The 12,051-nt window shown below is 37.3% G+C and overlaps 1 protein-coding gene across 3 annotated transcripts in view; it reads left to right on the forward strand.

The window, feature by feature from the left end:
• BABAM2 (BRISC and BRCA1 A complex member 2) overlaps positions 1 to 12,051 on the forward strand; it is a 401,843-nt gene that overhangs the window by 83,064 nt on the left and 306,728 nt on the right. For all 3 annotated transcript variants that reach the window (XM_043917462.1, XM_043917464.1, XM_043917463.1), the window contains exon 4: positions 1,104 to 1,198. In XM_043917462.1, coding sequence (XP_043773397.1) covers positions 1,104 to 1,198 — 95 coding nt within the window. The remainder of the gene's footprint in view (positions 1 to 1,103; positions 1,199 to 12,051) is intronic.

Here is a 12,051-nt window from a genome sequence, read left to right on the forward strand (position 1 = left end):
TAGTTAGGCTCAAATGAAAACTGAAGTCTGAATGTTTAAATTTAGACGTCACTACCAAGATATTATTGTTTGAGCAGTTAAAATGATTGGACTGATATAACACTATGTGTGTACCTGGGTGCAGCGGTTGTGTGCATATATACAAGTAGATACAGTCTTAAACACTAGAACCCAATATGTGTATGAGAGGGTGGATATGCTTATCTGTTAGTGGAATGATGAGGACTGATTCTTTGTGTGAGCAGAGGGGAAAGAAAAGGAAGTTAAAGAAGGAGAAAGGGGAGGAACAAAGAGGTAGAACTTATAGGACCAATTTGCCAAGGAGTTTTTGTCTTATGCTTGAATATAATACTAGTAATAACAGCAGTAATACTCCTGTGTGACTTGTTGAGTGCTTCCAGTATGCTAGACATCTGGCTAGACATGCTATCTTTTTTACCCTCATAACAAACTTGTGATGTCAGTACTGCTATATCTCCTTTTTAACTAATGAGGAATCTGAATACTGAAAAAGTTAAAACTTGCCCAAATGACTTGAACTAATAAATAATTAGGAAATCTTGTGAATATAAACCTGACTTTTTGGTTTCTGAGCCAAAGGTTCTTTCTATTATACCAAAGGTTTGTATGCTTAATTTCTTCAAGGCCAGGACTTTATCTTTAGAAAATCAGCCCTTGATAAAGGCTTATTAATTAGCAGGCAGTGATTGGACAGTCATGTTTGCTATTAACAAAATCTGCGTGTGCTGTGGATGTAGTTGTTTCTACTTTTCTACCTTGGTATTTGTATTTATGTGCTTCTCAGGTAGCACTAGTGGTGAAGAACCTGCCTGGGGATCAACGCAGGAGACAGCGGCAGGTTTGATCCCAGGGTTGGGAAGATCTTCCTGGAGGAGGGCGAGCCAGCCCTCTCCAGGATAGTGTATCAGGAGGTAGCACTTTTGACTGCATGTTGTGAATGTTAATTTAAAACAAGGTATCAGTTCTTTTTGTTTCTGAATGAAAGTGCTTTTCAGTATTTTTGTTAGAAGTTTTTCTGATGCACTGCTCTGATCATTCATATGTTTGCAAGGAAATAAGAACTGACATTTTCTGTATTACAGGGGATATAATTTTCAATGCCCAGTACCCAGAGCTGCCTCCCGATTTTATCTTTGGAGAAGATGCTGAGTTCCTGCCAGACCCCTCAGCTCTGCATGTGAGTACTGCAGGCGTGTTCTGTGTTCGGATGATCTTTATTTGTTGAAAGGAAAATAAAGTTGCCTAGTCTTTAACAGATACATTTGCTGAACACATAGATTTTTTTTCCACCCCTTTTTTTCCCCTCTATCCTGTGAAATAAGTAAATTCGTTTTGTGCCAAAATTGTTTAAATAAAATTTTTTTGTTTTTCTTCATTGCAGCTTTATTTACTTGCAGACTATTTTGAATTAAAGAAAGTCTCTAGCCTTTTGGTTAAAATATTGTTGCTTCAGCTTAAGGAGACATGTTGAAAACATTTTCTTTGTTTTAACTTAATATTTCATGCCTGCAATCAATTTTCTAATGTTTACTAACACTTCATCACAGGACTTGTTAGGGGAGTGTTTCTCGGCTTTTCATGAGGCCTTTTTTTTGCATAGAAGTGAAAGTGGCAAATTTGGACTTGTATGCGCATTATCTCAGTCTTATTATCAGAATGGTAAAGACCAGATTAAGTGTTCTTTATTAAGCAAGACCAAAAACTTTGTAATTGAAGTAAAATATTTCTGGATTTAAAGCAGAGAAAGGGGTGGTAGAATTGATACTTGTCGGAGCACATGCGGTTTGTATAAAAAGTGTGCTTTTCATGGCTGGTAGAGAAAAACATATGCCATTTTGTTTAAAAGGTCTGACCAGACAAAATGTCTATTTCTTTTCTTTCCCAAGTTTTGATTTTGCTATGATGCTTGTACCATAAGAAGCTCTATTGTTGTTCAAAAACTTTGTTCTTAGTTGTGTTTCTTGTAAAACTTTTTGCCACATTGAAGTTTTGTAATTAAAAGTTTGAGAATTTGCTTTGAAATCTTGTCCTCCCTCCCTTTTTTAAAAAGGGAAGTATTAAACAGGAAGTATTAACCCAAACTTAAAGAATTGTCTTAAATTTTGGAACACAACTGTAAAAATACAGTTGACAAGAGTAGAATGGATTTGTTACAAAATTTCTAATATTTACACATAAACTGCTACTTTAGGTGATTTTTTTTTTTAATTGTAGTTTATCTGTTCAATGTTATGTGGCAGCCTGGATGGGAGAGAAGTTTGGGGGAGAATGGATATTGCTGCCCACCCGAAGCAAACATCACTTTGTTAACTAGCTATACTCCAGTATAAAGTAAAAAATTTAAGAAAAAAAGAGAAAAGAAGTGCCAAAAAAAATTTAATTGAAGCTTTGAATAAAGAATTTAGTTTAAGTTTGGACCCTTTAAATGCTTCCCTGATAGCTCAGTTGGTAAAGAATCCGCCTGCAATTCAGGAGACCCTGGTTCCATTCCTGGGTCGGGAAGATCTGTTAGAGAAGGGATAGGCGTATTCTTGGGCTTCCCTTGTAGCTCAGCTGGTAAAGAATCCGCCTGCAATGTGGGAGACCTGGGTTCGATCCCTGGGTTGGGAAGATGCCCTGGAGAAGGGAAAGGCTACCCACTCCAGTATTCTGGCCTGGAGAAATCCATGGTCTCTATAGTCTATGGGGTCGCAAAGAGTCGGTCAAGACTGAGCGATTTTCACTTCCCTTTAAATGCTTTGTATTACAAATTCACCCCATGTTGAAGCTGAAGGCCTTACCTGAAGAAAATAAGGCAGAAGTACCCCTATAAATCTCTCCTGTATTAAACCTGCCCAGTGGAAGGTAGCATATGCTAAATGCCAAAGTTATATAACAGGCTAAGTGCTCCAGAAGTTTAAGGATACTTGTCAGAAAAGGCTTTGTTGTGGAGGTGAGATTTGTATCAATATTTGCAGAATACAGTGAAAGTGGGGGCAGTATGTTGGAGAGTGTTTCAAGGGGAGGGAATGACATAAACAAATGATAGGTATAATATATTGTAGAATAAGGTGCTTGACAGGTTTGCTGAAGAGTAAGTTAATATAAGGAAGGGCTAGAAAAGGTTAAAAAGATAAAGTGGGGTGAGATTGTGGAATGCGTTGAATTCTAGGTTAAGCGTCACTGAAGGAAATGAAGCATGGAGAATTGTCTAACAGTAGTGTGGTTAATATAGTAGATTATAAGAAATTGAGGAAGAGAATTGAGAACTGTTGTAGAGATCTAGGTGGAGGTGGGAAAGGGGCTTTAAGCTAAGATGAAGCAAGAGGAAACTGATGGAAACAATAAGAAATACATGTTTACAATTTATTTTTTTGGAATTGCCTTTAAAATTTGCAAGGCACATCTTCAATATTGGCAAGGATTGTGAGTGTATTAGACCTTATCTTTCTATTTATTTATTTATATACTTATTTATTTGTTTTGACTAGAGTGTGGACTTTAAAAGCTGTAAAGGGCTTTAAGTTTTATCTTATTACACTTTTTGGTTTTATATTCAGGAAATTGACCTAGATTTATATTGTTGTGTTGGAGTTTATATTATAACTTCACTTATCTGATGTTTAGTTTTGAGTGGAGTTACCATTAAATGTTTTTGAGAAATTAGCTACAGAAGAACAGCCCAAAAAATCAAAGCACTATGTCTAAAAGAAAGATCACACATCTAGGGGAACACCTGTCTTTAGCTATAGTTAATCTCAGACCTCAAGCAGTCTACCCAGTGCTGCTTCATTAGACTAGTGAGTGAGCTGGGAAAGCCTAGAGAAACAACTGGATACAACCTTCGCTAGTTGGGTAAAGTCTACACAGCTCTGGAGGGTACCCTGTATCTTTCCAAACAGTACTTTGAAGTAGCTTATAGGATACCCAGAAGGTTAATAAAAATATATGAGGTGGTTATATATATTTAAATATCTTCTTTGGAGAAATGTCTATTCAAATCCTTTGTCCATATTTAAGTTGGGTTATTTGTCTTTTTATTGCACTTTTTCACCATTTGGTAAATTTGGGGCTATTTATTAGGTATCTATTTCTGCTCAGGTGACCAAATGCCCTTGTTCAGGAGAGAGGGATTTTCTGGGACTTTTATGTTCACTGTTAAGATGGGACAGTCCTGGGGGAACTGGGATACATGATCACCATGTTTATTCACTGGACCGGAAGCTTCTTGAGAGAATAGAGTTTGTTTTGTTTCCTGCTGTATCCTAGCATCTACAAGAGTGCCGGGTGCATTGAGATTAGATGAACAGTTTGCATTCAAGGTTCTGTATTCCTTAAGGGACTTGTTGGTTTCCAAGACTGAAATGCTTTAAATGAAAAATTCAAACTAGAAGAAAAATTCAAGTTTTGAGAAATTTGGGGGATAAAAATCAGTTAACAGAAACTCTGAAGCAGTGATTTTTCAGCCTTGCTTTTGCAACACCCTGTGGTGTGTTCAACTGCCTCAGAAGGTATTGTGAAATTCTTTCCCCTCAAAGTAACAGTGATAATTCACTTTAATTTAAAATAAAATTGCATAAAGGAGGAAGGGTGGATCATACGCTTAAATGAGAAGAATGTGTTGCAATTATCGTGTGTTAGAAACCACTGATATCTGACTTCCTAATTTAAAGAAGGTGATGATCTTGTGTTTGGGACAAGCGTCTTCAGGGTAGGGAACCTAATGCTACCACAGGTAGTAGCTACTGTTGTGTAATTCCTTTGCTGACTTCGCACTTGTGTAATTCCTTCACTGTTCTGCTCACATGGAATGTGAGTGTATAAAGAGTATTGTACTAGCATCTTGTGTCTCCTCCCCTGCTCTTCTCTGTGCTGGAAGACATCTTTTGAATGTGTCCATTCAAAACAGTCCATACCTGGTGTACATAAAAAGTATTTGAAATACATGTGAAGAAAGCACTAAGCTGAGATGGACCGCATGGCCTATTATTGAAAAATGCCATCCAGGTGTGTGGTGCTCCCGCTCCTGGACACGTCCATTGCCATGGCCACTAATGCATTGTAAAATAGGATGCTCTGCATTTTTCAAATATCTGTTTAATGTTTCATTGGAGACCTATAAAAGAGTCATCTTTCACCCTGAAGCTGGACATAATGCTGAAAACAAGTAAGTGAACAGAATTGCAGCCTTGGGTGATATGAACAGGAATAGAGGTGTATGCACAGGGTGCTATGGGACATGTCGAGGAGAAGTTTATCGGATCCATGGATAGTTAAGTGTCAGTGACTTAAAAACATATTATTTGGTTGTTTATGCTCTCTTCTTCTAGAAGGTTCATCGTTCCCTTCTAGAAGGTTCATCATATCATAGGCAGATATGCATTGATGGATCACCTTAATCTGGACAGGGACTCTGCTGGGTTGAGGCTGACTTATGGCTCTTGTCAGGATGTGTCTACCTCTGGTTTGCTATTGCTCTTGAGGTAGAGCTCTTCAGGATTTTTAACCGAGAATCTGGCATGGTCAATATTCCTAGACCCTTCAAAGTGCTTGGGCCAATAAAGTATTTTAAAATATACTGACATGTTATTTGGACTTCCTGATAGCTCGCTCAGTTGGTAAAGAATCCGCCTGTCATGCAGGAGACCCCAGTTCAATTTCTGGGTCAGGAAGATCCGCTGGAGAAGGGATAAGCTACCCACTCTAGTATTCTTGGGCTTCCCTTGTGGCTCAGCGGGTAAAGAATCTGTCTGCAATGCGGGAGACTTGGGTTTGATCCCTGGGTTGGGAAGATCCCTTGGAGAAGGGAAAGGCTACCCATTATCAAATTATTCCAGTACCCACATGGCATGGATCTTAAATTTATTTAAATTGGAGGATAATTGCTTTAAAATGTTGTGTTGGCTTCTCCTAAACATCAACATGGATCAGTCATAAGTACACCCATGTCCCCTCCCTCTTGAACTTCCCTCCCACCCTCTAGGTTGCACACAGCACCAGTTGAGCTCCCTGAGTCCTACAGCAAGTTCCCACTGGCTATCTATTTTACATACGATAATACATGTTTCAGTGCTACTCTCTCAGTTCATCCTTCCCTCTCCTTCCATGGCAGTGTCCACAAGTGTGTTCTCTATGTCTGTGTCATTATTGCTGCCCTACAAATAGGTTTATCAGTACCATTTTTCTAGATTCCATATGTATCTGTTAATATACCATACTTACTTTTCTCTTTCTAACTTACTTCACTCTGGAAACAGGCTCTAGGTTCATCCACTTCACTAGAACGGGACTAAAATTTGTTCCTTTCTTTGACTGAATAATATTCCATTGTCCATGTGTACCACAACTTTTTTATCCATTCATCTGTTGATGGACATCTAGGTTGCTTCAACATACTGGCTATTGTAAATGCTCACAGCATGGATCTTTGTCCTGACAGATCTCATATTCTAAATTTTGCTTTGTAAGACTGCTGATAACTCTGCTCTGCTTTTCAGAAGTAGTTGCTTAAATTTTAGCTTCTTGCCCTGGGCTGCCCAGAACTTATCAGATGTCTTGAGGGGAACTGGCTGCATGTTTGAGGTCTCTCAGGACTCTTCTGATGATTTTTCGGAGTCCAGCAGCAGCTTTGTGCTGTGCAAAACTTGGTTTATCAGCTTGCCTCCTGTGCCCAGAGTTTGTAAATATCCCAGAGATATCTTTCTCTAATGCTTTCTCCTCTGAATTCTCAGCCCCACCAGTTTTCATTGCTTCAGCAGATGTTGAATACCTTCAGATATCTGGCTTTCTGGTTGTTTTTTTTGAGAATGCTGGTTTATACAAAGTCATTCCATTCTATCTGGAAGCAAAAGACAGTTATCCTACATATCATTTTGTCCTTTACTTTCAAAGCAAAACTAAAAATCTTTAGTGGACTGTAAATACCCCTTACTTTGTTGGTAAGAATACAGAATTTAAAAATTATTATTCATAATAAAAATAATAAAATTTTCAGTAACATTAAAAAATTAATAAAATGTTAAAAACAATGTACTTTTTTGTTTCTTATGAAAACCTAGATTTTAAATTCCAATAGATTTTCCTAAGGTGGAAAGAAGTAAGGGTAAACATTATATAGAAATGGTATCTATGGTTCTCTTGGGTTATTCAGCTTGGATTCAAAGGGTACATCAATGTATGGTTTCAAGTGAATATGAGAAAATTACCAGAAATTTCAGTGCGAACTTGGTTTATATGCTCATGAGTTAAAAACTCTATATTTACACCATTATCTATTTTTACTTACCAGCCATGGAAGCATTTTATGAGGTATGAAGATACTGTTATTCTTTGTAAAATGTACCTCCTAAGGGGAGATAGTAGAAAGGTCCCCAGTCTAAAAATGACAGTTTATATAAGTTCATCTATTTTTTTCCAAAGGTGTTGCTACTATAACAATTGTGTATTAAAGAGAGGAGTATTAATATACACACATATGCATACACACACAATTTTGAAGGCATGTGTTATAAACAAGGCTTTTAAAGCACAGTTGTAGAAAAACAGAACATCTTGAAAGTATAAACAAGGTACATTTAAAATGTTCACTCTCATAAGACAAATGAAAAAAAGGCAAACCAAGTTATTTTTTGAAATCCAATGGCAAATATAACATTTAGCAGATGTTGCCAGTTTTGATTTACTCAATTGAATTTGTAAAAATGCTTTTAGGAAAATGAGGTACTGAATTGAATACGAAGCATTTCCGTTCAAAAATTGCTTACTCAGAGGATTATTTAATGATCGGTTTTGAAGATTATTCATTGTCTTTGGTTGGTCGGTCATCTCTCTTCATCATCCTCTTTTTTTTAAAATTCACTCTTTTATATATAATTTTATTTATTTTTTTATTTTTGGCCGTGCTGGATCCTCACTGCTGAATGGGCTTTTCTCTAGTTGGGTTGAGCAGGAGCTGTTTTCTAGCTGCGGTGCATGGCCTTCTCATTGCAGTGGCTTCTCTTCTTGGGGAGCACAGGCTCTAGGGCACATGAGCTTCAGTAGCTGCGGCACATGGGCTCAGTAATTGTGGTCTGGGCTCTAGAGGACAGGTTCAGTAGTGTGCCGCACAAGCTAAGTAGACTCATGGTATGTGAAGTCTTCCCAGATCAGGGATCAAACCTGTGTTTCTTGCATTGGCAGGCAGATCCTTTACCACTGAGCCACCGGGGAAGCTCCACCATCCTCTCCTTATCATTTTCTTTCTCTTCAGCACTCTCCTCAGAGAATTGGATTTTTAAATTAAAATAATGTATTTTTTTTATTATTAATGACAGATTGTATAGAATACAGATAAGCACCAAGAAAACACACCCGTAATCACACAGTTAAGAGATGAGTATTAAAATGTTAATTATTTTAGTGTATTTACTCCCAGTATCTGTCTCTGTCACATGCATACATGTCCTTTGTATGAATAACTTTTCAGCCGTTATTTTTTTTAACTTACATATTACTGAAAGCATTTTTCCTTTGATGTTATGAATTCATCTGAAACACCTTTTAAAATTGACTTCTATTCTTCTTCCCTGATGGTTAGTGCCTCCCCAGGAAAATAGACATGAAAGTCACTCAGTCGTATCCGACTCTTTGCGACCCCACGGACTATATAGTCCATGGCATTCTCCAGGCCAGAATCCTGGAGTGGCTAGCTTTTCTTTTCTTCAGGGGATCTTCCCAGCCAGGAATCGGGAAAAAAAAAGGTATATCTAAAACCAGTCCTATTTCTTTATTTTTAAGTTTGTTTTTCATCAGAAACAATGAGCTTCACTTAAGTGAAATGGGAATAATATGATTTCTTAAAACCTAATAGTTGATGATGGTAATAACTTTAAAAAGTTTTTTACTTCATCATTATAAATCTAATTTCTGTGAACAGGGATTCCACACATACTCCTCTTAAGAAAATAAAGGTAAAAAAAAAAAAGAAAGAAAATAAGAGGTAAAATTGAGGTTTTAGTGAAGTAACATCCATATTGTTTTTGGCTAGTTTGTATACAGCATTGAGTAGAGATGGACAACTCCACCTTTTAAGAGGACTTTGGTTTAACTGGAGAAACAGGGCTTAAGCATAAAAAGAGAAATATTGTAGCATATTGCAGTGCATTGTCTTAACACTTTATGTATACTTCTGCAGCACTACTATTTGTCTAGTAGCTGTTTGTTTACATTTTTGTCTTCTCTGACATTCTGAGAGCACCTTGAAGGCTGAAGTACACACTACTAAGTGTTCTTTTAAAACTACTAAGTTCTTTTTTTTTTTTTTAATGAATGAATATGTTAAGTACCACATTAATGGTGCAGGAGTTCTGATGAAGTAGTGGTTATTGTGCCTTGATGGTCGTATGAGGTTTTATGGGGAAAGGAAGGGTTTTACCTGGGTCTTTAAATAGGGGTAGGTTTAGAAAATGAACAGAAGGGATGGTGCTGTAATCAGGAAGAGAAAGCTGCAGAGAAGTATCTCAAACCGAGGACAGCATGTTAGAAGCATTGAGCAAAACAGTTTTCTTTTCTTTTTTAAACTATTTTCTTTAAAATTGGAGCAGAGTTAATTTACAGTGTTGTTAATTTACAGTGTTGTTAATTTCAGGTGTACATCAAAGTGATTCAGTTTGATAGTAAGACATTCAGTATAGTTCCCTATGCTGTATACAGTAGGTCCTTGTTTATCTGCTTGATATTATCGTTCAGTTCAGTTCAGTCACTCAGTCGTGTCTGACTCTTTGCGACCCCATGAACCGCAGCATGCCAGGCCTCCCTCTCTATCACCAATTCCTGGAGTTTACCCAAACTCATGTCTGTTGAGACAGTGATGCCATCCAGCCATCTCATCCTCTGTTGTCCCCTCCTCCTCCTGCCCCCAATCCCTCACAGCATCAGGGTCTTTTCCAGTGAGGCAACTCTTCACATGAGGTGGCCAAAGTATTGGAGTTTCAGCTTCAACATCAGTCCTTCCAATGAACACCCAGGACTGATCTCCTTTAGGATGGACTGGTTGGATCTCCTTGCAGTCCAAGGGACTCTGAAGGGTCTTCTCCAACACCACAGTTCAAAAGCATCAATTTTTCAGCACTCAGCTTTCTTTATAGTCCAACTCTCACATCCATACATGACTACTGGAAAAACCATTGCCTTGACTAGATGGACATTTGTTGGCAAAGTAATATCTCTGCTTTTTAATATGCTATCTATGTTGATCATAACTTTACTTCCAAGTAGTAAGCGTCTTTTCATTTCATGGCTGCAGTCACCATCTGCAGTGATTTTGGAGCCCAAAAAAATAAAGTCAGCCACTGTTTCCACTGTTTCCCCATCTATTTCCCATGAAGTGATGGGACCGGATGCCATGATCTTAGTTTTCTGAATGTGGAGCTTTAAGCCAACTTTTTCACTCTCCTCTTTCACTTTCATCAAGAGGCTTTTTAGTTCCTCTTCACTTTCTGCCATAACGGTGGTGTCATCTGCGTATCTGAGGTTATTGATATTTCTCCCGGCAATCTTGATTCCAGCTTGTGCTTCATCCAGCCCAGCGTTTCTCATGATGTACTCTGCATATAAGTTAAATAAGCAGGGTGACAATATACAGCCTTGACGTACTCCTTTTCCTATTCGGAACCAGTCTGTTGTTCCATGTCCAGTTCTAACTGTTGCTTCCTGACCTGCATATAAGTTTCTTAAGAGGCAGGTCAGGTGGTCTGGTAATCCCAAACTTCTAATTTATCCCCCTCCCCACCCCCACTGCCACTGCCCTCTTTGATAACCGTGTTTGCTTTCTATGCCTGTGAAACTGTTTCTGTTTCATAAATAAGTTCATTTCTATCACTTTTCAGATTCCACATATAAGTGATGTCATATGATATTTTCTTTCTCTGCCTGATTTACTTCACTTGGTATGATAATCTCTAGGTCCATTTATGTTGCAAATGGCATTATTTTGTTCTTTCTTTTAATGGCTGAATAATGTTCCACTGTAATATATGTACCATATCTTTTTTATTCATTCAACTGTTGATGAATTTTTAGGTTGCTTCCATGTCTTGGATATTGTAAATAATGCTATGATAAATATTGGAGTTGCCTATATCTTTTCAAATTAGAGTTTCCTCCAGTTATTTGCTCAGGAATCGTATGGTAACTCTATTTTTAATTTTAAAGGCATCTGCATACTGTTCTCCATAGTGGCTGCACCAGTTTACTTTCCCACTGACATAGTAGGAGGGTTCCTTTTTCTTCACACCCTCTCTGGCATTTATTATTTATAGACTTTTTAATGATGGCCATTCTGACTGGTGTGAGATGGTACTTCATTGTGGTTTTGTTATGTGTTTCTGTAATAATTAGCAGTATTGAGCATCTTCTCATGTGTTTATTGGCCATCTGTATGTCTTTGAAGGAATGTCTATATCGGTCTACCCATTTCTTGATTGGGTTTTTTTTTTTTTAATATTAAGCTCTATGAGCTATTTGAATATTCTGGAGATTAATTGCTTGTCAGTGCATTGTTTGCAAATATTTTCTCCCACTCAGTATGTTGTCTTTTTTTTGTGTGTGTATTCAAACCAGTTTTCTCAGAGTGGAATTTGCATAGGTTAAGAGTAGAAAATTATAGAAGTAGATGGAGGCAAAATTGTTAGGAGTTTAGAATACAAAAGATTATTCATTATAGATTTAGGGTGTGATTTTAAGCAACTACTGCAGCCTTAGGTTTTAATTTGTTTTCCTTTTTTAAAAAAAAAATATGGTTTACCAAGACATTTTTGAGATGTTCGTGATTTGAAGATTTCTCTTCCCCTGTGGTCTTAAGAATTACACACATTTTTGATGCTTTTCTTTTTTAGCTACCTGTTGGGAGGGTACACTTCTGGAAATAGTTATGAAATTAATATGCATATGTTAGTTTTTCAGAGGAGTCAGATTTTATTCTACATTTTTAAAGAAAAATGTGCACTTGATTATTGATTATGTTCCCTCATAATCTCTAAATTGATTATTTCACATTTTCTACTTGTTTCAAAG

Source organism: Cervus elaphus, chromosome 11, assembly GCF_910594005.1.
Source record: "Cervus elaphus chromosome 11, mCerEla1.1, whole genome shotgun sequence".
NCBI lineage: Eukaryota > Metazoa > Chordata > Mammalia > Artiodactyla > Cervidae > Cervus > Cervus elaphus.